The sequence below is a fragment of the Amia ocellicauda genome, chromosome 10, assembly GCF_036373705.1.
Source record: "Amia ocellicauda isolate fAmiCal2 chromosome 10, fAmiCal2.hap1, whole genome shotgun sequence".
Lineage (NCBI taxonomy): Eukaryota > Metazoa > Chordata > Actinopteri > Amiiformes > Amiidae > Amia > Amia ocellicauda.
The window spans coordinates 15988174-16013803 of NC_089859.1; the positions used below are offsets into that span (position 1 = coordinate 15988174).

Sequence of the window (25630 nt, forward strand, 5' to 3'; positions counted from 1 at the left end):
GTTTGTTCACCTGAAAGACCTTTCTTATTTTCTCCTTCTTGACACTATTTTATTATTTTATATTTATTTATTTATTCCTCCTGGGAGGTGAAGAGGTTACTTTTTTTTTCTGCCCCCCTACCCCTCCCCTCCCCCCCTCACCCCCCCACCCCCCTCTGACTGCAGTCCCGTACTATGGCTGTGAATGTAGCCATGGGCCGCGACACCAAATGGCTGACGCTGGAAGTTTGCCGGGAGTTCCAGAGGGGCACCTGCTCTCGCTCTGACGCAGAGTGCAAGTTCGCCCACCCATCACGGAGCTGCCATGTAGAGAACGGCCGGGTCATCGCCTGCTTTGACTCCCTCAAGGTGAGTGCGGTAGACAGGAGTCTGTCCTCGCCTGTCCGCTTGAGTCTCTCTCTCGTTCTCTTGCTCATACTCTCACATCCCCAAGCACTGTGCTGTCTCACTGTCTCGCATCATTCTCTCTCTCTCTCTTGACTCTCTCCCCCAGCACTGTTCACACACTTGTTTCCTCCCCCCTCTCTCTCTCGCTCTCTCACTCTCTCACACTATTACTTTCCTATCAGCATTCTCTCACTTTCACACACTCTCTCACAGCACCTGTCTTTAGTTCTCCACCATACACTATACAGGACAGTGCTCTCTAGCTCTCCCCCACGCCTGCTCGGTCTCCCTGTCCCTCTGTGACAGCCTCAGTGCAGAGTGGGCCTGTAGTTTCTGGTCCTGCTGCCTAAGTCACCTTGGCCTTAATTCCTCTTCCCATTGCAAATTCGTAGAAACTCGGCAAGAAAAACAAAAATAAAACATCCCACATCTAATATGTGTATATATATAATAAATAATATATATTAATAATACATACATTAACCATAAAGATATATATATATTAGTTTACTTTTAAACTCTTTGTAAGGTAGAGGGCCAGCTTCTTTTACTCCCAGCAGTTCAGCTTAAACTCCTAGTGCATTAGAGGACTGCATAAAAAAATGTATGTGTGAGAAAATGTAAAGGAAGTGGCTTGTGCTGTGAAGCATGCCAGATGTAGGCCACAGGAAAACGTGGTTGGTATCAGACTGCATTGGGTGAGAATGCCCTGGGGCGCCAGCATGTGTGGGCCTGAGTAGGAGGGGCAGCGTCTTGACTTGCTGATCTAGAACACACTGCAGGCTGCGGTCCTGTCTGTGTGCATGTCTGGGCTGAGACGACGCTGGCCCAAAGGCCACCCCCAGGGGACCAGCACTGCAAACTGCTGACTCGCCATTGACATCAGGGCCGACACTGCCCTGCACTGCCTGCTTTTTGGATCTGTCTTTCAGTCTGGAGATAATTTCCATTTTGTAAAGATGATTGTAATATTTAATGTGATAGTACATAATTTGTATGTGTGTTGGTGTGTGTATATATACTTTTTTTGTATGAATAAAACAAATGGGGTTGTATTTGTCCCCTTGAAGTGCTATAGTGACTTTTTAAATCTGCAATCTGTGGAAGCTCTACCTAGCTTCCATACAACAATAGTTATTAGTGACAGATCATTTTATATATATATATAATTTATTTTTTAATATACTTTTGTCTTTGTCTTTTTGTTGTGCTCTCTGGAGAGTTCATACTGCTTTCTGTAAGAAGCTACAATGCCTTCAAGCATTGAAGAGATGGACAGGAAAGGGGCGGGGCTTGTGAGTGTGTGCTGTGCGAGGCTGTGTCTGTAAGAGTCTGTGGGATGAGCAGGGGGAAGGCTTGTGTGTCCTTGGTGTACGTGGCCTTCATATGTGGATGTCTGGCCCCCTTCTGGAGCACAGAGGTAAATATTATTGTGAAACACTTGGCTACAGCACCAGCAGCAACATGTGTCAACGCGTCTGCTGCATGAGACAAGGCAGCCACTGTCTACACACAGCAGCTGTCAGGTCATGGTTAGATTGATCTTATTTTATTTATTTATTTATTTATTTGATTCTTATTTAAAAAAATATGTTAAGTTGTGTTAGTGGTTATAGTAGTGAGGGAGGAGGAGGAGTGGGAGGAGTAGTCTTAACTGTCTAGATGTAGAGCCCACAGGTGAAAATGTCTTTATTTCACAAACGAGTTTAACCCTCCTGATGGGAACTCTTTCTCCTTACGCATGTGGATTCACATATATCCGTGAAGATATCGACAGTGTTTGGAGCTGTGGTGATTGGTGTCTGTTTTTTGACTTGCAGTAATTTATTTTTAAAGCTTCTTGATACTCAGGGCGAGATTCGTCCTCAGCAAATGCAGGTTTTATTTGCCGAGTACGATTTGCCAAGGGTGTGATGGCTAGGGAATGTCACATTGCGCACGCTCCGGCCCTTCCCAAAGTGCAGATCACAGCGCTTAACCTTGGTTGGTGTGACTGCAGGCTGTGGTCACAAGGCTCTTTGGCTCAGGTGAATCACAGCCTGGCTTTAAATACACTACTTTCCTAATGTCTGATTCTTCTGTAAACCTTCAGTGCTTCTGTCCCTCTCCCTCTTCCTCTCCCTCTCCCTCTCCCTCTCTCTCTCTCTCTCTCTCTCTCTCTCTCTCTCTCTCTCTCTCTTTCTGTGTTTCTCAATACAGCAGTACTGTGGCCTTTGCAAAGAAGTAAACACACACAACAAAAAGGCACCTCCTATGAATCAGTCCTGGAGGTTAAAAGACTCGTCCTGGTGATTTGCTTGCAATAGGTGCTGCTTCTGGTTGGGTGCTGGGTGTCACAGTACAGCCTGCCTTTGTGCAGCCTCATTTTGCTGAGTCACGCTTGGCAAATTAAATTCTGGGGGAACGGGAGGAAATAAAATGAGACCGAGGCTGAAGCTGGAGCCTTGGAATATCAGATCTCCGCCCTTTTTTGTGACGGCACACTTAATTCCATGTCGCCTTAACTCTGGAAGCTTAAGAGAAGAGCACAGTACATCCAGTTAATCAGGCAGGTTCTGACAATACACAGAGGAAGACCTGTACAGCAGTAGCCCCAGTGCAGCAGACTTTTTAATTTATTAGTGTTCTCCCAAAATTCTATGGAAATCACACACAACCCAGGCTATATTTCTGTCCTTTCCCCCTTACTCAGGCAGTGATTTCTCAGAGAAGGCTCTCTGTCTCACACACACACACACACACACACACACACACACACACACACATTCACTCACTACAGATGCACTCTCTCGCACACACACACACACTGACACTCTCACATACACACACACACACACACACTCTCTCTCTCTCTGACACCTCCCACCCCCACCCCCACCCCCACACACACACACGCACACTCCGCCTCCATTCCTAATTAAGAGTTGCGCATCGATGGTGCCCTGTCCTTTCTCGCAGGTGGCAGTGGCGTGGCCTGCGAGGCGTAGCGGCTCCTGCAGTCCCTGTTTGTTAAGAGGTCTGGTGGAGGCAGTTAACCTTTCGACAGGGGAAGAACATGAATTATACAGCCCCTTCTCTGCGGAACCAAAATGACAGGAAATTGATTTTAATGAAACTTAGTAGACAAAAGCTTTCAGGCAAGGCCTGCAGTGAACCCAGCTTTGACAGGACTGAATCCATTATTGCAGTTGGAGAGCTTAATTATTTATAGTTCAGTGCTGATGAGGCAGTTGGAGACGTGCAGCGCTCACAGTATTTAAACAACATGTAGGCCTGCACATATTGGGGGCAAGGCTGGGGGTGTTGGAGTAATATGAATTTCGTGCAGTTTTGAGTCTGCACTGCAGTGCTGTGCTGTATTTCATTCTTCACTTGTCCTCAGCTGCCGTTCCAGTGTACTGTTGGGCTCCTCCCCTCAGAGTGGCCCAGGAACACTGTGCCGGCTGAACATTTGGCTTTAGATGTGATTCCGAGATGTGTACTCGCGTCTGCTTTCATACGCTGCCTGAGATAGAATTAATAAAAAGTAAAGGATAATTATATTTATATGATGTGATGCCTGTTGGAAAACAAATGAGTCATGCTACGTTGTTTCAAAGTGTGGAGAAGAACATACTGATGCCTGTTCATTTATTATTATATTACAGGCATCATACATAGTAACACTTTACACTGTCAATGCAAGCCTGCTCTTCCTGTGTCTCAAGTGCATCCAGGCTACAGTGTTGTCTTTACTGGTGTTTTTTTTTTTTGGTTTTGTTAAGTTTTTTGAGGCATTACAATGATTTTTCTCTTCCAAAAACTGTCAGTTCATCCAGAGTTTCATGCTATAAGATGCGCTTACTGCACTGCTGATATTAATAGAGCTTGATTTCATTTAAAGATGGAAAGCATTATCAGTGTGTGTGCGTGTGTATGTGTATGTATGTGTGTGCGTGTGTGTGTAGGCTTGGCTGCTGCTGATTTTTAATTACTCTGGGTGATTTGCTGTGCAGTGTGAGGTCTTCATCTGCTTCCTGCATCTCTCTCTCTCAATCTCGTACTGCTTGCAGTGGCTGAGGACCGTGTGTGAAGCACGCCTGTAGCTCTTCTAGTGTTTCCATGGCAACCAGGAGGAGATCCCTGACCTAATCTCGGATACTTGACATGACTTACGGCTCTTAATTTCTCCTGGCGGTACAGAGGAATAGGACTGCGGGAGAGAGCTAGACTTTGGCTCCTGGAGGCTAGTGCAGGAGCAGGTGCAAAACTGTTGCCCCTGTCTCTACTTGGTGGAAAAAATATAAATAAAAGCAAAGCATATGTTTTAGATGGATAGATAGATATTCTTAGACATTTTATGTAAATTTCTAGGGTAACTTTTTACATTTTATTTATTCCCCCCCCCAACCAAATCTTATGAGCTGTCCTGACAGCCTTTATATTATCATAATTGTTCTTTACGACTGCGTAATCTTCCACCTTCCCTGTGTTTGACAAAAATGTTATAATGTGTATAAAGAATTCTATGTTTACTGTATAAAAACATGTTTTATATATATATATTAATCTGGTAATATAAATATATAAAATAAACATCGATACATCCTCATAGCTTAGCTACCAGGTATTTAGTTAACACTGCATCCTACACAAGAGTATATGTACATTTTTTTGTTCAAACTTAAAATGAAGGCTGCTTCTCTGAGTTAGAATCATCTTGTCCCAGAGGGAGATGCTGAGGAGCTCTAGGTTCCTCCTCTCTACTACACACCAGTTGATGCCGTGGAGGAACAATTGCCACCAGGTCTGCTTAATCCTATTCCAGTGGTATCGTGGGACGAATTCAGCGCCCCTTTTACGTATCAGCTTCTTCAGAGTCAGTTATAGTACTGGTTTGGCCATTTTACATCAGAGGCCAAGCTGAGCAAACCTGCCCTGGTGTGATCCTTAGAGTGTATCTTGGGAAAAGTGCTTCCGCGGACACGGCCACTCCTGCCAGAGGGATATGTTCTGTGGCAGCGTTTTGGCAGGGTTTGGACAAGGTGGTTCCAGGACATGCACTCCAGAATGATCTCGAATGTCATGGCATACCAGATCACCCCGTGAGGTTGAGTAGGTTGAATTGACGTGAGCAAAATCAATCAGTCATTCCATCAATCGATCTTTATTTGATATAGCGTCCCTTGCTGATATATTCCACGCACAACATTTGAGAGAGAGTGAGAAAACATGTATCAAGCAGAAGCCAAATCTTTCCTTTTTTTCTCTCTCAGGTTCAGGATTTCTGTTTCAAACCTTTCTTAGGGGAAGGTCAGTCAGTTGGAAAATGATGCTTTTATTAATAGAAATAGACCTGATTTGTGAGAACGTTATCATACTTCTCTTCAGTGTCGTTTTGTAATTACTGTGCTGGCATCATTTTGGACTCCCTGACTAATTTATTATGTTCATTGTTTCCCCTTAAAACATTTTTTCCTCATTGCCTTTGACAGGCGATTGGCAAAGCTTTTTGACCAGCTTAATGCTAATACGATTGCAATTTAAAGGTATCTCAATTTTAGTATTTCTTCAAATGCTGTATTTACATTCTCTCAGGTGCAGAGTGACAGCTGGAACATTAAATATTTCATAAATATGGGGGAATATGTGATTTCTGTCCAGTTCAGTTCCTCCATGTCTATTCATCCACATTTCGAGTTACCTGGTTAATAATATGCAGCTTACAGACACTTGATTTAAAGTGTGGTTCTGCTTTTCCTACCCTTTTAACAATCAAGGTATTGTTTGTTTTTGTTTTCTATACTCCTTTGTACACAAACAGTACCTAGCCTTGGAAAGGGGGATGTCAAAGCTCACTTTCCCTCCCCCTCCCTCTCTCCCTCTGTTTTTTTGTACTGAAATGGCCAGTAGTAGTGTAGTAGTGTGCCAGCATATAAAAGGGCTAGTCCTTTTCCTGCCTTGTTCAGTGTGGGATGGACCGGATTACATTCAAAAACAAAACACGGCCATATGGTGGTAGATGGAATAAAGAGATGCATTTAAAAGTGGGACAGCAATTAGAATTAAAGTGTTTTGAGGACTTAAGGAATTATTATTATAAGAAGGGAGGTGGGGGGTTGAGGTCAGGGCTGGTGTAGAGGGTGGTGGTGGTGGTGGTGGTGGTGGTGCTGGTTTGGGCTGTGGTCATCTGGATTTCAGGATCACCTCCAGATCCAGCGATAATGTATAGAAGTTTTTAGGTTCACTTAAAGCTGTCTTGGCTACAGATTGTATTAGTCCCACAGTTGGAATTCTATTATTTGTATTATTGTTATTAATATTTAGACAGATTTTCGCCAAGCTCTTCCAGAGAGCTCTCATTTCTCTTCAATAAATTTCCAGAGAGCCTTTGCCTTCACATTAAAGTCCATCTTGAGGAGACTTTTTTAAAATCCTGTCTTTCGATAGTGAGGCAATGGGTTAAGTGTGCTCTGTGGCATGGCCCTGAACACAATTGCTGGTTTGACTGGCTGCTGCCAGCTTCTGCTTTTATAAAGATATATATATTTTTTCTGTTCGGACCTCAGGCACAGGACCAGCAGCATCATTACCTCCTACAACAGAGCCGGCAGCATTGTAGGACTGCATCTCAGTGTGGAAAAATGTTTAAGAAAGACAGAACCCAAACAAACAAAGATGGCAGTTTAAAGGAAGGTGTTATGTGTGTTTCGTTTTTGGCGGAGAGAGGGAAAGGGAATTCTAGCATCTGCACAATGCGATATGTTTGTGCCTCAGTAATGAAATTCATAATTACACTCAAATAGTAATAGCTGATTTATTTATATATATATATATGTGTATATATATGTGTATGTATATGTATATATATATATGTGTGTGTATATATATATATATATATATATATATATATATATATATATATATATATATATATATATATATATATATGTGTGTGTATATACATGTATACACTCACCTAAAGGATTATTAGGAACACATGTTCAATTTCTCATTAATGCAATTATCTAACCAACCAATCACATGGCAGTTGCTTCAATGCATTTAGGGGTGTGGTCCTGGTCAAGACAATCTCCTGAACTCCAAACTGAATGTCTGAAAGGGAAAGAAAGGTGATTTAAGCAATTTTGAGCGTGGCATGGTTGTTGGTGCCAGAGGGGCCGGTCTGAGTATTTCACAATCTGCTCAGTTACTGGGATTTTCACGCACAACCATTTCTAGGGTTTACAAAGAATGGTGTGAAAAGGGAAAAACATCCAGTATGCGGCAGTCCTGTGGGCGAAAATGCCTTGTTGACTGATTCAAGCTGATAGAAGAGCAACTTTGACTGAAATAACCACTCGTTACAACCGAGGTATGCAGCAAAGCATTTGTGAAGCCACAACACGTACAACCTTGAGGCGGATGGGCTACAACAGCAGAAGACCCCACCGGGTACCACTCATCTCCACTACAAATAGGAAAAAGAGGCTACAATTTGCACAAGCTCACCAAAATTGGACAGTTGAAGACTGGAAAAATGTTGCCTGGTCTGATGAGTCTCGATTTCTGTTGAGACATTCAGATGGTAGAGTCAGAATTTGGCGTAAACAGAATGAGAACATGGATCCATCATGCCTTGTTACCACTGTGCAGGCTGGTGGTGGTGGTGTAATGGTGTGGGGGATGTTTTCTTGGCACACTTTAAGCCCCTTAGTGCCAATTGGGCATCGTTTAAATGCCACGGCCTACCTGAGCATTGTTTCTGACCATGTCCATCCCTTTATGACCACCATGTACCCATCCTCTGATGGCTACTTCCAGCAGGATAATGCACCATGTCACAAAGGTCGAATCATTTCAAATTGGTTTCTTGAACATGACAATGAGTTCACTGTACTAAACTGGCCCCCACAGTCACCAGATCTCAACCCAATAGAGCATCTTTGGGATGTGGTGGATCGGGAGCTTCGTGCCCTGGATGTGCATCCCACAAATCTCCATCAATTGCAAGATGCTATCCTATCAATATGGGCCAACATTTCTAAAGAATGCATTCAGCACCTTGTTGAATCAATGCCACGTAGAATTAAGGCAGTTCTGAAGGCGAAAGGGGGTCAAACACAGTATTAGTATGGTGTTCCTAATAATCCTTTAGGTGAGTGTATATATATATATATATATGTATATATGTGTATATATATATATATATATGTATATGTATATGTTTTCATAACGATTTGTTATCGTTGGAACTCAAGTAAAATACAGTTGAGGTGGAGAGGAGGGGATGGTTATTTGAAATTTGAAATGTGAAATGTGAAAATGGCAGCTTTTTCTTAATGAATCCAAAACTACAGATACCTGACTGCACACCCTTAACACCCAGTACTGTGAGACAGAAGGGTGGGGATCTATGGACCCTCTTATCAGTTCATATTTGCTTTTCACTTTGTTTTTCTTTCTTTGTTTCTTTCATGTCCTGCCATTGTGTGCGTCTCCACATTAATCAAATTAGTCTTCTTGATTTTTGAGTCTAATCTAGTTGTCTAGGTTTCTGAAGCCAACAGCACGTTCTCTGACAGATGCAATTGTGTGTCTGTGTGTGTGTGTGTGTGTGTAAGGGGGGTGGGGGGTTAAATGTCTGTATGTTTATGTGGCTGGGTGGCTGCCTATCTGTCTGTGTGTCTGTGGGTGTTTAGGTGGGTGGGTGTTTGAGTGGGTCTTTCTTTCTATAGCGAAGCAACAGAGCTAAAGTACTGGAGTCATAAGACACATTTAATAGTAAGCACCAGGCCAAAAACAAGTTATTTAGTTAAATACATGTACAGATAAATAGAGGATGTAAGTCTTGGCTCCTTTCCAAAGTCCAGGGGAACATGCGACCGTGGTGGGGTCTCTGTAGGTCAATGCAAATGAACACTGCAGATAAACACAAAGAGCAGCACAAGCCAGTCCATTGTTCCAGGGTCGCCAAAGCAGCACAATGGAAAACCACTGCAGCCTCTTCGCAGTAATGGGTTGCCCCCGTGGCCTCTTCTTACTGTGCTGTCAAAATTCATCCCAGTGGCATTCTGCTGGGTTGAGGTCTGGGAATCTCAGCTGGCCTAATGGCCTTCCACCCTTGTCTCCTTGAACACCTTGTCACGTCATAGGAGATGAGGGCCCTCAACCATCATATTGCATTAATGCTGGCATTACACTGATATCTGCCCATTACACCATACAATATTGGCTTGTGGTGCCCTTAAAAAATAAATAATTATTAAATATAAATAACCCAGCACACAACCACTAGTGCAGTCCCTGGAGATACAAGCCTTGTCCTGCTGCTTTAGATAAATACAGTCCAGATGAGATGTTTGTACTTCCCATCATGCAACACCTTCATTTTGTAGCCCATCACTGTGATGCCCCAATCGCTCCCTGTGTTTCGCAACGTCATGCCCTCGAGCTGCAAGCTCTCGCTCTGTCAGTTTGAAAAAAAATTTATGAAGAAAAAACATACACACAAAGAAAAAAAAAAATCCAGCTCTGGGTGAATCCAGTTGTTGTTAGCATTTAAAGCTGCTCACCACCTCTCACAAAAAACAAACAAACAGGGCAATGAAACGTTCTGCTGTCTCCAGCTGTTCCTCCGAACCTTTGAAGCCAGGCTGTCTGACCTCTGGCTTCAGCATTCAGTTCCATTTTCTGTCCCCTGTCCAGCTACCTAACCCCTCTTGACAAATGCAGTCTCTGCGTCCCTCTCCTTTTTCAAACCCTTGAAGGTTGTTTTCTCTCCATGTACAGCCACCTCACAAACATTGCTCTCCCAGTGTACATTAATCCAATTCAGAATCCCTTCTGGACAGGGAAGTGAGGGGTAGCTTGCGGTCTATCCAGTTTAAATGTAAAAATCCAGGCAACTATCTGTTAACCCGTTAAAACTGGATTTGTACATCAAAAAATATATATATTAATAATAATAATAATAAATATATACCTATAATGGAGTCTGTGGCCACAGTGTATCTGCCACTGCAGAATTTTTAAACTGGTCGGAATGGCTGGACAGTTCCGTCCCTGTTCTATCCAGTTCTGTTCGACTAAATTCCCTTCTGCCCTCTTCCATTGTCTGCAGGGACGCTGCACACGTGAGAACTGCAAGTACCTGCACCCGCCCCCCCACCTGAAGACCCAGCTGGAGATAAATGGACGGAACAACCTTATCCAGCAGAAAACGGCGGCCGCCATGCTGGCCCAGCAGATGCAGTTCATGCTGCCTGGGGCCCAGTTGCAGCCCATTGTAAGTGTAGAGCACAGCCCTGTGCTAAAAGGTGTCCATCCGCAATGGAGCAGCAGCATGGAGACTATTAATATCCTGTACTGGGGCCGATAGAAATAAGCCACACATACTGCAGTTACTTGGATCTGAAGAAAAAGTTTTTGTGCTGCTGAAGACAGTGTAAAATATTATGCTTGTATGAAAAGATTTGGTTTTCTGTGGTAGTAGCCAGTGACAAATATTGCTTTTTTTTTTTTTTTTCTAATTATTGGTTTGTTTTTGTTTTGTTAATCTTTATCCCCCCCACTTATGAGTTGAAAGCTATGCCACTGCCCTTGCTATAATGCCAACCCCATTGCTGTAATGCTATATTTCTAAATTTGGCCTCATTGTTGATTGAATTGTTTTGTTATTTTATTTTGTGTGTGTTTTATTTGCAATGTCCATTCCCTGTCTGTGTGGTGTAATATGGTGTGTGTTTGTTTTTGTCAGACTACGTTTCCTGTGACGCCCTCCCTCGCCACGAATCCCACCATGGCGTTTAGCCCATATCTGAGTCACATGAGCCCTGGAATGGGCCTGATGCCCGAGCTACTGCCCAACACTCCTGTGCTGGTCTCGGGGAGCCCCACCGTCACCATGGGTGGCAGCACCCCCACCCAGAAACACCTGCGCACTGACAAGCTCGAGGTATGTCCCGTCGCCCCCTCCCTGGTCGGTCTCTCTTTCTTGGCCTCTATTTCTCTGACTCATTCTCCTTCTTGTTCTATCTTATTTTCATAAAGCTTTTGATAAGGCTCCACACCAAAGACTGATCCTCAAATTGGAAGCTGTAGGCATTCAGGGTAATGCAAGTAGATGGATTATGAACTGGTTGATGTATAGGAAACAGGGTGTCGATTAGAGGAGTCGCTTCTAACTGGAGTGAGGTTGTTAGTGGAGTTCCACAGGGATCAGTACTAGGGCCTTTGCTTTTTCTAAGCTATATTAATGATCTGGACTCTGGGATAGTTAGTAAACTTGTCAAATTTGCAGATGATACTAAAATGGGTGGCTCAGCAGATACAATCTTGGCAGCACAGGCTATTCAAAGGGACTTGGATAATATTCAGTTGTGGGCTGACACCTGGCAGATTAAATTCAATGTGGACATGTGCAAGGTAATACATGCAGGTAACAAAAATGTCCACTATAATTACACTATGGGAGGAATAGAACTAGTCCTGGGAGTCTACATGGATTACTCACTTTCTCCATCCAAACAGTGTGGGGAAGCAATAAAAAAGGCAAACAATGTTAGGGTATATTGTCAAAAGTGTAGAATTGAGAACAAGGGCAGTGATGTTCAGACTGTACAATGCACTAGTTAGAGCTCATCTGGATACTGTGGACAGTTCTGGGCTCCACACTTCAAGAAAGATATCGCTGCTCTAGAGGCAGTTCAGAGGAGAGCAACCAGACTTATTCCAGGTCTGAAGGGAATGTCCTACTGAGAGACTGAGGGAACTGAACCTTATCACCCTGGAACAGAGGAGACTGCGTGGGGACTTGATTCAAGTCTTCAAAATCATGAAAGGCATCGACCACATCAAACCAGAGGAGCTTTTCCAGATCAGCAGGGACACACGCACCCGGGGACACAAATGGAAATTTGGCTTCAAGGCATTCAAGACAGAAAACAGGAGACACTTCTTCACACAGAGAGGCGTCACAATCTGAACAAACTCCCCAGCGATGTGGTAGAAGCTTAAAATTTGGGAACATTTAAAATTAGACTGGATAGGATCCTTGGATTACTTAGTTATTAATGGACCCCAAACGAACACGATGGATCGAATGGCCGCTTCTCGTTTGTAAACTTTCTTATGTTCTTATCTTTCACTTCCTCTTGTTATCCTTGCATATAATTTTTCTCTGTCTCTCGTTCTCTGCTGCTCGTCTGCTTTCTCTTTCCCCTTCTCATCTTCTCCTTATTGCTTACAATGTCTTTCCTTCTCTCTCTTGCCACTTTCACAGTTTTTTTCTGTATATTTCTGGGTCTCTGTAAAATGATAAAGCTTATTTTTCACATGTATACGTAGGTCCACAAAACAATCTTTTATAGAAAGATGGAGAATACATTTAAAATATATATATTATTACACAATCACAATTCAAAACATCATTATATAACACAAACACACACACACTTGAATCCAATTTTGCACCTCTCTGGCCTTCACATGAGGCTCCGTCTCACTGCAGAGGGTTCAGAAGGCATGTGAGGGGACCAGTCCAACACTGAGGTGGCCGACTCCTCAGGGTGTGTGGTACCTGGGGGGATCGAAGGAGCTACATCATTAGGTCTGGGTTTAATGTTTCCCCAGTGCTTTCCTTCCAGCATTTTGCTCTTGATTGGACCTCCACTGGGAGCGCTTGTTCCTGGCACAGAACTGGCCCGGCAAGAAAACAACCTCTCGCTGCTCAGACTTGCACTAAACACCGCCTGCATATCCGCAACACAGACAGTTTATTTATTTAGGCTTTTTTATTAAAAAAAAAAATTAAAAAGTATTTTATATTGAATTTGATGGTGCAGATTCTTTTGAAATGGTGCACAAGGAGCTATATAGACTGGTAGCAAAAGTTCTGTGAACACCCTTCTCCACTTCTTCTTGAGTTGATAATAATAAATAAGTTACTCTTGAAGCCTCAGTAAAGTGTGTATTATAAGCTTTTTTGTAACCAATGCAAGCAGCACACAGTAATTCATGATTGAAAATAAATAAAGATGCAGTGGGGGTGCTGGCATGGAGTTCTCAGCTGCTTATCTTCTCCATGGTGTGTCCTGATGGCTATCTTGCTTTTTCTGTAAGTCTGACACCTTTTGAACACTCCAGTGGAGCTACTCTTTGGAGAGTCTTGATCACTGAAGATTTGCAGGGCTTTCATCTTGGCCCGTCTTAAAGTCTTCAAGGGGCTCGGGACGTGACGGATAAAAGAAAAAGAAAAAAAACAGTTATGAGATTGGACTGCGATAAGCAGTGGTGGGGTTTCAGTAGAGTAGAGCAAAGCAGAGATGAGCAAAACAGATGTATTTTCACTAATGGACTCGCTGTGATGGATGCCATTTGAGTGTGATTACGTGTGACCCTGTATGTTCTGGTGCCTTCTGTGTTGACTCACGCCACCCTTCTCCTCTGCTGTTCCTGCAGGTGTGCCGGGAGTTCCAGCGGGGGAACTGCACACGAGGGGAGAACGACTGCCGCTACGCGCACCCCATGGAAGCGGCCATGATCGACGGCAGTGAGAACTCTGTCACCGTGTGCATGGACTACATCAAGGGCCGCTGCTCCCGGGAGAAGTGCAAGTACTTCCACCCCCCTGCTCACCTGCAGGCCAAGATCAAGGCTGCGCAGCACCAGGCCAGCCAGACTGCCGCCGCTGCCGCCATGGTGAGAGACCCGCCGGCCCACCGCTCCGCACAGCATAACACTGACCGTGAAAAGGGGTGCCAGTGTACTTACCTGTTGCTGTTGCCCAACTCAAAATAGTTTCAAGTAGTTGTGGTTGTTTTATTTTCCCACCCCCCAGACACAGGAGAAGAAAAAGCTAAAGTCTGGTCCACCAAAAGTGTTTAAAGATACAGGACATGGGATACTGGGTGAGACGGACAGAGTGCAGTAGTCTGGTCGTTTGCGCTTCACCATGCGTCTCTCTTCTGATGGATGTAAAGCATGCTGTCAGGGTCTCTCTCTGCTGCTCGGCCTCATAGCGCGTGCTCGCTCTCTGCGTTTTTCCAGTTCAATTGAAAGTGCTTTTTTTGACACGGTCGGTTTAAGTATTGCCCCAAAGTAATACTGACAGTTGTCAACCACTTACAGATTCCAATCCACAGGTGAACAATGAGCAGAGACTGCAACAGCCATGACAACATGGGACAATTACTTGTAATAATAGCTAACCTTGGGCAATACATTTCTATTCACCTTTACTTTGCCCCTTCCTCTCCTCTCGATCGCTCTCTCTTCCTTTCCCTCTCCCCCCCACAGAGAGCCCTTGCTAATAGCTCCCCGGCCTCCGAGTGCCTCTTGACTTACTTGACGCTATTCTCTGCAGCCTCAGTGACAGATAACAGGACAGGCCAACCGGCGACACCATTTTTATTAACGATCGCTGTCATGCATTGCAGTCAATTAACTGTAGTCTTCTTTGCCGAAGTGCACACCACCTTAATAATTATACTGTGATTTGTTTGTCCTTTTTTTTTTTTTTTTTTTTTTTTTTTTTTCCTGATTTGCTTTCTGCATAAACAAAATAAATGCTGCATGTTAAATAATGCATCAGGCCTGGAAGAGCGCGATTCTCACAGAAATTCAGGGCTGTGGCACTGTGCCTGGGATGCTGTCTGCAGCTCTGCAAATCAGCAGGGGAGTGCAGAGGGCAAGAGGCTGGAGTCCCCAGTCAGAGAGATGGGCTTGTACCTCCTCTTTAATATTCATACTACAGACACAGTAATGCATTCAACCTCTTTACAGTACAGGTTCTGTCCTGCCTTCAATCAAATATTTAGAGATGAGCCATTTATTTATTTATTTATTTATTTTTTTAATTTGTATTTGATTTTTTTTTGTTTCTTAAGAGGAACATTATTTTTATATCTTCACCACTAAAGTTCTGCATATGATACATATTTTTAACCTGCATATATACAGGTTATATACATATATACAGACAAGCACTGACGAAAGGTTAACTGCTGAAATATTTGCTGCTATTTTCACTTAAGCACTTTTGAGCTGATTCCAAAAAGAAATTTAATGTGGTTTCGGTGAAAATAAATTTTCTTGTGGACTTTGTCTTTTTACACACAGGATTTTTCTGTTTCTTCAACCTGCATATATACAAATATACATTTTGTGTTTTCAGCACAAAAAAATCATCTGGTTCTCTAAGATTGTTGTATTCAGCAGGGGTAGGGTTTAGCACGGCATAATTTGTGTGTTTGTTTATTTTGTATGTGTGTATCTGTGTACCGCATTGATCACAGACACCCCATATCAGATGAGGCATGTGTTTGTGTGCACTTGTTAGCATCGCTGTCCCGGTAAGTGTCAGCAGTTGTCATTGACAGGCCAGCTCTCACTGGGGCTATTACACCTGCAGTACCTCTCCGCCCATTGCCTCCCTCACTGCACATCACTTCACCGCAGTGGCAATTTTCGGCTTCGTTTCCAGCAGGATTACTCAAGCGGAAGGTCGGGTTAATGCAGGTTAATGGGACTGATGGAGAAATTACACCAATGCACCACATACATGACATCCGATCTGCCCTGTAGCTCCCTCATTGTGCTCTAATGGCTGCGTTTACCTGCCTACCTGCTTTCGAGGTTTTCTCTCCCCGGGGTTGATGTTTTGTTTGTTTCTTTGTTGTTTGTTGTTTGCGGGTCTTAACTCTTCATGCCGTGATTTGTTTTGAATTCATTTAATTTGATTTGATTTTGTTTTGTAATAGTAACCACCTTCATGTTGTTGTTTAATACATTTTTGTGTTTTTTTGTTTTGTTTTTTCCTCCCCCTCCTCCTCCTTCCCTCCCTCCCTCCTTCCCTCCCTGTCGTCTTCACCTTCCCACCATGCACTGCTCTCCCTCTGCACCTCTGCTTGCCGTGTCTGTTAATATGCTTGAATCCCATTGGCTCATTGCCCTCATGTGCTCGCTGCCTGCTAACCCAGACCCAGCCAGCTGCCCGACCCCTGAAGCGAACCCTGCAGCCGACCTATGACCTGGTACTTTGACCTTTCACCTTCTTGCTTTTGCATGCGTCTGTGTGTAGTTTGCATTACCAGTCTGTGACTTGTTTATTACCATGCCATCCTGTTAGGGAACTCGCTTGCTCTTGCCAAGAATCCCTTGCAGTTGCCGATACATATATCTGTTTCATAAATCCTCCTGGGCTGATATTGGCGAGGCAAACAAAAAGGAGTCGTATTTATTAACGCATCTGAGCTTCGAACATTTGCTCTTTGAATGCACACACAAATAGCAATGAAATCTAAAACATCTGGCAGATTGGTGAACTGTAAGGAATTGTCTTGACTATGTGGGACTAGATATACCTTGTAACACTGACCTCAGTTGTATTAATGCTGATGTGTTGACATCATTGACACAGCCTGTTCTTGTTCACTCTGTGCTCCTTTGTCCTGGGTGAAACTTCACTTTGGTGCTGTTTTCGAAGCGTAGATCAAGGAGTCAGTTTATAAATGCATAGGGCCCTCTCTCCTATCTAAGAATCGGTTTCCTGGACTCAAAGTATTTTCCTCTAAACATAAATATCCCTAAAATATACCATTGCCTTACTGTTTTAGTTTAGAAATTCACTTATTCCTGAGAAACAGTAACACCCACCAACAGATTTACTTGTGACTCCTAGATAAAAAGGAAGGTTTTATAAATTTGCATATTTTGTAAAAAAAAAAAAGCTAAATAATAGATTTTGTGTTATTAGGCCTCATTTTGTTTTCTAAAGCTGTCTGCAGTGTGTCTTTGTGCATAGCTCCACCTTGTGGCTGTATGGACAACTAGCAGTACTTAAACGGCCTTCATTCAGCTGTTAGTAAGGGGCGGGAGGATCACAGAAGATAATCTGTGGTTAACACCATTATTAACAGCACAATGCTTCACAGTTATAATTGTCTGAAATTGACTGAACTACTGCCTCAGAGAGATAGTATTCAGTAAAGTTGCTCACAGTCAAGAACAAAATCGCAGACTGCGCAGTTGTTGGCAGTTTGGATTTGAGTTTTATGCATTCCAAATCCTTTTTTTTTTCACCAGATTATCAGATTCACTAAGCACACAGTTGGACTCCAACAAGGCTGTGTTGCGGCAGTATCCTCTAATTATGTTTTTAGTTACATTTTAAGAAAAAGGCCTTGCTTGTCAAATTCTCATTTAAGCAAAGTTCTCTTTGACTGATACAATCGTGACTTGTAGTGTACTGAGCAGGGAGTAACTTCAGTTATATCAAGCTTTTTTTTTTCTTATCCCCATTCCCCAAATTCTCTTTCTGGCTTTGATATTTTATCCTAGTGATCTAAAACTTTTAGCTGTCTCTGTTTGATAATCTTACGCCATGTTTCTAAAGAGCCGTCTGGTCTGTGCTGTACAGTTGTCTGCTCTAGGAGAAACAAATAAAATAAATTACCATCTATTGCAAATTAAGTCTATAATCATTTGGATTAGTGTAGAAATGGCTACATTGCAGACACAAATAGCGCATAATGCAAAATAATGTAATGAAATCTTGAAACGTAATGCTTTTTGTGCGCATTTTGTTAGCACTGAGGCTGTGCTGTAACCCTGTGTCTGTGCCAGTGTGCGTCTGTGTTTACAAGTGTACTGCGTCTGTGAGTGTGTGTGAGTGTGTGATTGTGGAGTGAGCTGGCCTGTCTCTCACTCTTGTGCCTCTCACGGCCCGCTGTCTCTCGCCACTCCCTGCAGGCCCTGCCCCCTGGAGCTCTCCAGCCATTACCAAAGAGGCCAGCGCTCGAGAAAACCAATGGTGCCACCACTGTCTTCAACCCCAGCATGTTCCACTACCAGCAAGCCCTGGCCAACATGCAGCTGCAGCAGCCAGCCTTCATCCCCACAGGTGAGTGAGCAGGCCGGCCGGGTAGGTGGGTTGGTGTATGGGTGAAGGCAGACTTCAAAGGGCTACCTGCTCACTCAAGCTGCTAAATGTCCAGTCTACTGTCAGACCACTGATGTTTTTAATCCAACCTCCCCCCGCCCCAAAACAATATAATAAAACTGAAAGCATTCAATTTAGGCGATGTGATGAAAGGGGTGACAGAGGGAGCATTACTGCAAAGGGAGGCTTGGTACTGTTGGTGCCTTGAGAAGCAGGTGGGTAAGCCGGTGGTGTAGGGGGAGCTCGGAAGAAGGGAATGGGCTGGGCTGGGCGCTCCTGCAATGATGACTGTCTGGCCAGGTACCACGCTGCCTACATGCTCCCTGCGTTTTAGACTGGCCTTCTCCAAGCTGCCCTTCCAAACCCCATCCCAGCACATGCACTGTTACAGTCAGACCACTTACACAACAGCATCTATCTCTGATTTATGGTTCAGTTTAATACATGCTGTCCCCTGAAAGTTTGCTTTTTGTTTGTGAAAGAAATCACAGAGTAAACAACATAGTGTGGCGCATGAGGAAGAAGAGAAGGAAGTGGAGGAGCAGGCTTGTCAGTTTCTCTTGGCGAATAAAACTCTGGCATAGGTAAACTGAGTTGATTTGAGCTTCCGGCCACTGATTATTCAGGGTTGGGCAGAAAGATCTCTGGCCATGGTGGTCAGCAGGGCATGATGCCAAGCCCGCTGCAGACAGTTAGGCCAGTACAGGCACAAGGACCCATCAGAGCATGGACCCTGGCCATTTGTCCAGTCGATCAAGTCTTCCATGAATGAGACCTAATTCCCCGCCAGTGCAGCCTTGGTCAGAAAGCCCTGTCTAATCCAAAGCAGTATTCAGGCTCTGTGTTCCTGTGTTGGGGGGCAGGGATATTGGGGGGGGTTATGTTGTTTTTCCTTCCAAAATATAGGCTCACTAACCAATATTTTGTTTCCGTTTGTTTTGTTTTTCTTCTTTGAAATCCATCTCTCTCCCGCCTCCCTGTGTGATGTGTCAGGCTCTGTTCTATGCATGAGCCCCGCTGGAGGTGTTGGTAGGTTCCCCTTCCTCAAAGTCTCCAGCAGAGGCCCGAGGGGCTGTATCTGGGCTGTGAAAGGGATAATTGTGCTTCTATGTTTATTTATGTTCTTTAATAGAATCATTCGGACTATTATTTTGAAAAAGATCAATAACCTAAATCGTCAGAACTCGCCACGGGCATTCCGAGTAGTCCTGACATTCCCCGTCCTGCATTCTGATCCCGCCAGACTCTGTTTCGCCTTGGGTTCCGTGGTTTGAATGCAGTGTTATGTTTTTATATCAACATGGCTTGGTATCCGTTATCGCAAATGCAGGGAGGTTGAAAGTGGCTGAAGATCTGCGTAGTTGTAAAATGGATGGGAAGTGTCAGAGTGCCTGGAATACACCAGTGTGTAGTTCATCCTCAGAAGGGTATAATTCATTTTTCATGTTTTGCATGTTTTTGTTTATGATAAAACCATACAAACCAATTCAGACATTTATTCTATGTGTTGCAGAACCACAATATAATAATTCCATGAATGTGAGAATGAGTTTCAAATTGTAACAGTGAGAAAACTCATTCTTCTCTGACATTTTTTTCTCCTCATTCAAACAACTTTCTGTAGTTCTCTGTCACCCTACAGCTCTTTTGCCACGGCTGATGTGAGCATGGCCTAGATACAGCCCTGACAGTGCTCTGTCTTTCTGTGTGCGCTTACACAGTGTACCTTGTGTCTTGGGTGTGTCTGAATTGCTGTGTGTGTGTCTGTGTCTGTGTGGGGGATGGGCTGGGTGTATGAATAGCTAGTCATCACATGCTTGTCTCCTGATTCTGATGTACAGTGTACAAAGGAGTCTGTTCCTTTGGGAGTACCTGACAAAGACATTCTGTCCAAGTGCTTGCTCCAACCAGGCCCTAAATTTCTTCCCTTGAGACTGGAGTCTGTACTTGGTGCCCCCTGTTGCTGCGTGATGCGTGATAATCTCCCCCGCTTTAAGCATCTGTGCCCCGTGCCTACAGCTGCTCCCCCTCACAGTCAGAGTTATGAACATTTCTAATGAGGTCGAGGTGCATATAGTGTGTGTGAGGCAATCAGTGGAACTGAGTCCGCGGTTCTGGGAATCCCGGAAGAATGCTGGAGGAGTCCTAAATATTCCAGAGTGGGAACGTTGCAGGGGCTTCCGGCAGCTGATTTCTGCTGGATCGCTTGGCATCTGAATGCCTGAAGATTTCATTAAATACAAACCTAAACGTAACAAAAAAACATCTGTAATGCTATGAATGTGTTATAATAATAATCATTTTTAAACCTGATGCTCCAATATAATCATCTTAGAAATGAGTGACCTGTAAAAAGCAGCTTGAATAATTAAATCAATCAATTAATTAATTGATAAATACAGAACTGCTTGAGAACAGTTAGAGACTCTTCGTTTCCAAGTCTTTTAAGATATTCTGGGCCCCAATATTCAATTCAAATTAATAAATAACCACAATAAATATCATTAGTATGATGATGATAATAATAACAACAACGATTTGGCCTGGTTGGTGCAGAGCTGTGTGCGTGAGCACGCTCTCAGGATGTGCTTGCAGGAGGTCTGGGTGTGCACTGCCTCTGTCTCTGACTCTGCTCCCCTTCCCCCCCAACATAGGGCTGCTTAAACCCCCAGTGCCCAGCAATGAGTGTCGCTGGGAGAGGCGGGACTGGAGCAGCTGCAGGCTCCCCCCCAGCCGCTACCTGTCAGTGCCTGGATTAACTGGTGAGGGGCAACATAAGGTCCATCTTTTCTCTCCCCCCTCAACCCCGCCGCCCCACACCTCTTTCTACTACCTGTCCCCCCTCCCCCTCTCTCCCTCTCTATCCCCCTCTCCATCTCTCTCTCTCTCTTTTGCCCTGTCCATTCCTCCTCAGCTCGAGGTGTCGGCGCTGGCTGAGAATCCCGGCTAAATGCATGCTGGGACAAGGCCGCCCGTCAGTAGCGTGACTTTGAGGGAGTGCCCCGAGTGAGCAGCAGCAGAGGGCACCACTCAGTTGCCTCTGCCCCACAGAGTAGAGCACGCACCCCGCCATCCCAGCGCAGGTGCCAATCAAAGAAAGACGAAAAAAATAACATTGAAAAGTCACTGGGACATTATGAGGAGGATCACATCCCCCCCACCCAAGACTTTGCCCTCCCTGGGCTTATCTACTGGATTTTTGTTTTTTGTATTATTCATAATAAAAAATAAAAACAAAACTTACAATGAAATCCAGCTTCAGTGAATGACCGCACAGCCCCCCGATTTGTAGGGAATTGGGAGGTGGGAAGGGTTGGGAGGGATATTTTGTTTCATTAAAGTTAAAACCCTAATCCAAAATCAGATGCATTTTTCTTATTTTCATTGCATTTCCCAAGCCTAGAGCAGTTTAGAGCTTGACTGGAGCAATGTAAAGTGTAGTGCTGTGCCTTGCTGCCCCTTAACCGGTAATAGCTGTCAGACTGAAGCCAGGTGCTGCCATGGCCGGTGCAGTGAGGGCATACTTGTGCTTGTGTCTGTCACAGAGCACCCTTTGTGCGCTTTACAAAAATCAGATCTGGACCCAAAGCTGAACCCACATAGAGGGAGACGCATTAGTATAAGATAGATCTTGGGGGTTACGCAGGTGTATGCGGTGTTGTGTGTCATGTGTGTCTGTTGATGTATGTTGTTGTTGTTTGTGTCTTGTGTTTTTTGTTGTCAAAATCTATATGTTGAGTCTATATGTTGACAGAATTGGAAAGGGAGGATTGCATTGCGTATCTTCATCCTCCAAGCATACCAGTGCAATAACTCAATGGACTTTTGCATTTTGTAAACAGTAATGATCTCCCCCCCTCCCCCTAACCTAGATAACACAGACTGGGTTTTCAATGCTAGTAAGGGGTTTTCCTGTCATGAAACTCAGCCACTAATTAAAATACAGAATTTGCCTGTATTTATTTCAATTTGTTACTGTAAAGGGTGTGCCAAAAAAGTTTTTTTCTTCCTTAATTATGGCTGTGTCATTATTCCACGGAGGTATGAAACCAAGCCGGCTGTCGTTTTTTTTCCCTAAGCTGACAAAACAAATACACATACCCGGCAGCATCACTGCACGCCCCGTGGAGACGGCAGTTGATGCAGCTGCAGAGTGTGCAAGGTCTCGCCTGGTGTGCCCATAGCCCTTCCCAGGCTGAGAGTGCTGGTCCTGACATGTAGAGCTACATGTAAAATGTGAAGTGTAAACATTGCTCATCTGTGCTCAAACCAGCAAGAACCAACTTTTGCACACTCCAGGAAACTCACTAGCAGTAGAAACCCATATAGTAACAATGAGTTTGGCACTCGCTAGAGGCAAAAGGAGGTGTGGAGTGGGGGGTGGCTCCTCTACTACATGAGAAAGTTTCTGTAAATCTCAGCAGGTTACAGACTGTCAGCCCCCTCCATGACCTCTGACCCTTGCCCTGTGAACATCATGTCCCTAGAAAAGACTCAGTGTGTTTGTGAACCCCACCTCCCTGATCTGTGTGTTGTGGTACAAATCTGCATTATATTCTACTTTTTTCTTTTGAATGCTTGGTTATTTTGAGTTACTTTCCCCCGTTCCCCTTCCCCCTCCCACCAAAAAATATATAAGAAGGTGAAGTAAGCTGGTGTTGTCTGAGGTCTCATTACTGTGTGCCTTAGCTTTACTGAGTGTTTTCAGTTCTTTATTTTAGTTATGATTGTAATCCACTTTTCCCTTTTTCTCTTTTTGCTTTGCTTATTTCTTTTATTGGCTCTACTATTATTTATTTATTTCTCTTGTTTTTGTGTTTATTTTTTTGCATGCCTTATGCCCTGGTAAAACCATCATGGCGATGTCACATGACTTGTTGCTGTGATTCCTGCCACGCCGCCGCCTCCTCCTCTTCCTTCTCCTTCCGCGCCTTACATGTTGCCATGGTTGCCATAACGCTCCACCCTCCTGTCTCTCCCTCCCATGGTTCCCTTCTGCAAGTTCCCATGATGCACGGTGCTACGCCCTCCACTGTTACGTCGGCAACAACACCTGTCACGAGTGTCCCTTTCGCTGATTCTGCTGCCACCAATCAGGTTTGCCCTTTCACATGGCTTTGTTAGTGTGGAGCATTGTCTTGTGTGTTGCCAAGAGTGTAGAGACAACAGGCGCTTCTTCGGCATCCCCGCGGTCAAGTGCGGTTATGGAAGAATGAATGAGTGAATAATAAATTGTTATAATGGATCTGTCCCTTTCATTCTCTTCCACTTTCATTCTTTCTCTTTCTCTCTCCCTCTCACTCTAAATCCATCTCCCTCTCCATCCTACTGTCTCTTACCTTCTTTTTCTCCCCTTCTCCCTCTCTCGAACCCTTCCAGTGTAGCTCAGAAGCCAGGCTCCATTTATGTATTTATTAATAGTAGTAGTAGTAGTTTTAGTTCATGGTCATGAAATGTAATTGAATTAACATGGATCCATATAATATAGATAAATGTGATTGGAAGTGTTGATGTGATGTCAGGCTGTGTGCAACACCAATCAAAAAGGTGTCACTTTTACCCCGCAGCACGGTCTGCGATCTCATTACCCTGATCTAGAATTTAGTATGTGTAATCAGAAGGGCCGTTTCGTGTGTCTCAATTCCATTTCTGAAGAAGCGCTTGTTGAATTTACCTGTGACTAAATATGTGGAGGACAGGCAGAATTAATGTGCTTTTTTTATTTTATTTTATTTTATTTATTTATTTATTTATTTGTCCTTCTCTCAACCAATTTATAATGAACAAGCATTTGGAAAAAAAAAAGACAGGGATTGATTGGAAACTAGTTTTTCATGTCTTTTTTCTTTCTTTTTTTTTTGATGCCTGAATGCCTTGTTCTTGTGTCTTATATTAACTGAACTTGTCACTGTTGTTGTTGATATCACCACAGCTGTGTCTTTGTAGAGAACCTCATTTTAATATAAAGTCTTTCTCACTGTAGATTTCCCAGTTATCTGTAGATGAACTGAATAGCAACATGTTTGTTTCACAGATGTAACCGTTGCCAATAGAAACAGTAAGTTTCCTTCATGTATCAATAATCAATTCATAAATTCCAATGCATTTCCTGTGGCCTTTGGCTTTCTCATGATAGGTTTTATTATTTTCTGTAACAGTATTAATTTATTTAAACTAAAGAGCCTTACCCTTAAAGTAAATTACAAAATATGGCCTTCATATGGTTTCTTGTTAAATTACGTATTTAATTAAATGTTTTGTCTAAAAATATTAAATGTGATTAGAAATGTGAATCAAGGTAGCCTCTCTGTCCGATTAAAATTATCATGGTCGTACAGTAGGAAAAGTGTGCTCTTGACATAAATATGAACTGATACTCCACCGTTTGTCCACAATCACTTTTGCCCAGTCTTTTGACGTGACCAGTATCAGACATCAGTGTAAACGCTTCTTGTGGACACGCTTGACTCATTATTATACTGCCCCTGACCGAATCCCCCTTTTCACTTCTATGAGTTCTTGAACCACTTCAGTCTTGTGGAATTCTCCCGCCTCCTTTCAGAAGGCCCCTGGAATGCGCTGTATGTTTTGCTCAGCTTTGTGAGAGTTATGTGTGTGGTTTTTTTTTAATTATTATTTAATTATTGTTATTTTAGGTTGCTTTCGTTTGATAGAAGATTCCTTTTTGTTTGTTTGTGAATGTCCCCAGCTTGGCTCTGTGAATCTACTGCTGCACTCTTGCCTTTGTTTTGCCATCCATCTCTCTGGCCCCTCAGCATGCATTGGTAGCATTTGATCCTGTTCATAAACGGCAGTGTAAACGCTCCGCGATCAGATCAAATGTACATGTCAAATGCATGTCAGATGCAAAACGTAGTTCCTCAGTGATAAATAATACAATTTAAGGACAACAAACTGTAGATCGCTGCTGCAGTAGGTCCCTCACCACAAAGACAGGTGGCAGCAGCTTTGTGTTTACCTGTGTTTCATTATGGCACACACCACCTAATATTTCAATACTCTGCTGGCTGGCTTGCATGCTAGTGTTGCTGGCATTTCTTTTCAGTCTTTAATGGTTTTTATTTATTTATTAATTTATTTTGCGTTTTTTAGTTTTTTTCCTCTCCTGCCCCACCCTCTCCATAAACATACACTGTGCCCATCACTGTACTGATCTGCCCCAGTCTTCACTAGCAGTAGCTCAGAGTGAAGAAAATCTTATTTCAAATAATACATAAATCAATAAATAAGAACCTAGTTAGCTGACTTAATCCCAAGAGGCTACTGTTGTTTGCCTCACCTCTCCTGCTTTCTTGTGTCTTC

The 25630-nt window shown here is 43.5% G+C and overlaps 1 protein-coding gene across 8 annotated transcripts in view; it reads left to right on the forward strand.

The window, feature by feature from the left end:
- The first annotated feature begins 141 nt into the window (after positions 1–141).
- Positions 142–25630, forward strand: part of mbnl3 (muscleblind-like splicing regulator 3) — a 25759-nt gene continuing 270 nt past the window's right edge. For 2 of the 8 annotated variants that reach the window (XM_066715216.1, XM_066715217.1), the window contains exons 1-10: positions 142–348; positions 10490–10654; positions 11126–11323; positions 13828–14067; positions 16347–16400; positions 18118–18268; positions 19301–19336; positions 20962–21069; positions 23310–23404; positions 24291–24365. In XM_066715216.1, the coding sequence (XP_066571313.1) occupies positions 175–348; positions 10490–10654; positions 11126–11323; positions 13828–14067; positions 16347–16400; positions 18118–18268; positions 19301–19336; positions 20962–21069; positions 23310–23404; positions 24291–24347 (1278 nt within the window). In that variant the 5' untranslated portion in view covers positions 142–174 and the 3' untranslated portion in view covers positions 24348–24365. The remainder of the gene's footprint in view (positions 349–10489; positions 10655–11125; positions 11324–13827; positions 14068–16346; positions 16401–18117; positions 18269–19300; positions 19337–20961; positions 21070–23309; positions 23405–24290; positions 24366–25630) is intronic. The other 6 variants (XM_066715220.1, XM_066715219.1, XM_066715221.1 and 3 more) reach the window with 6 other exon arrangements.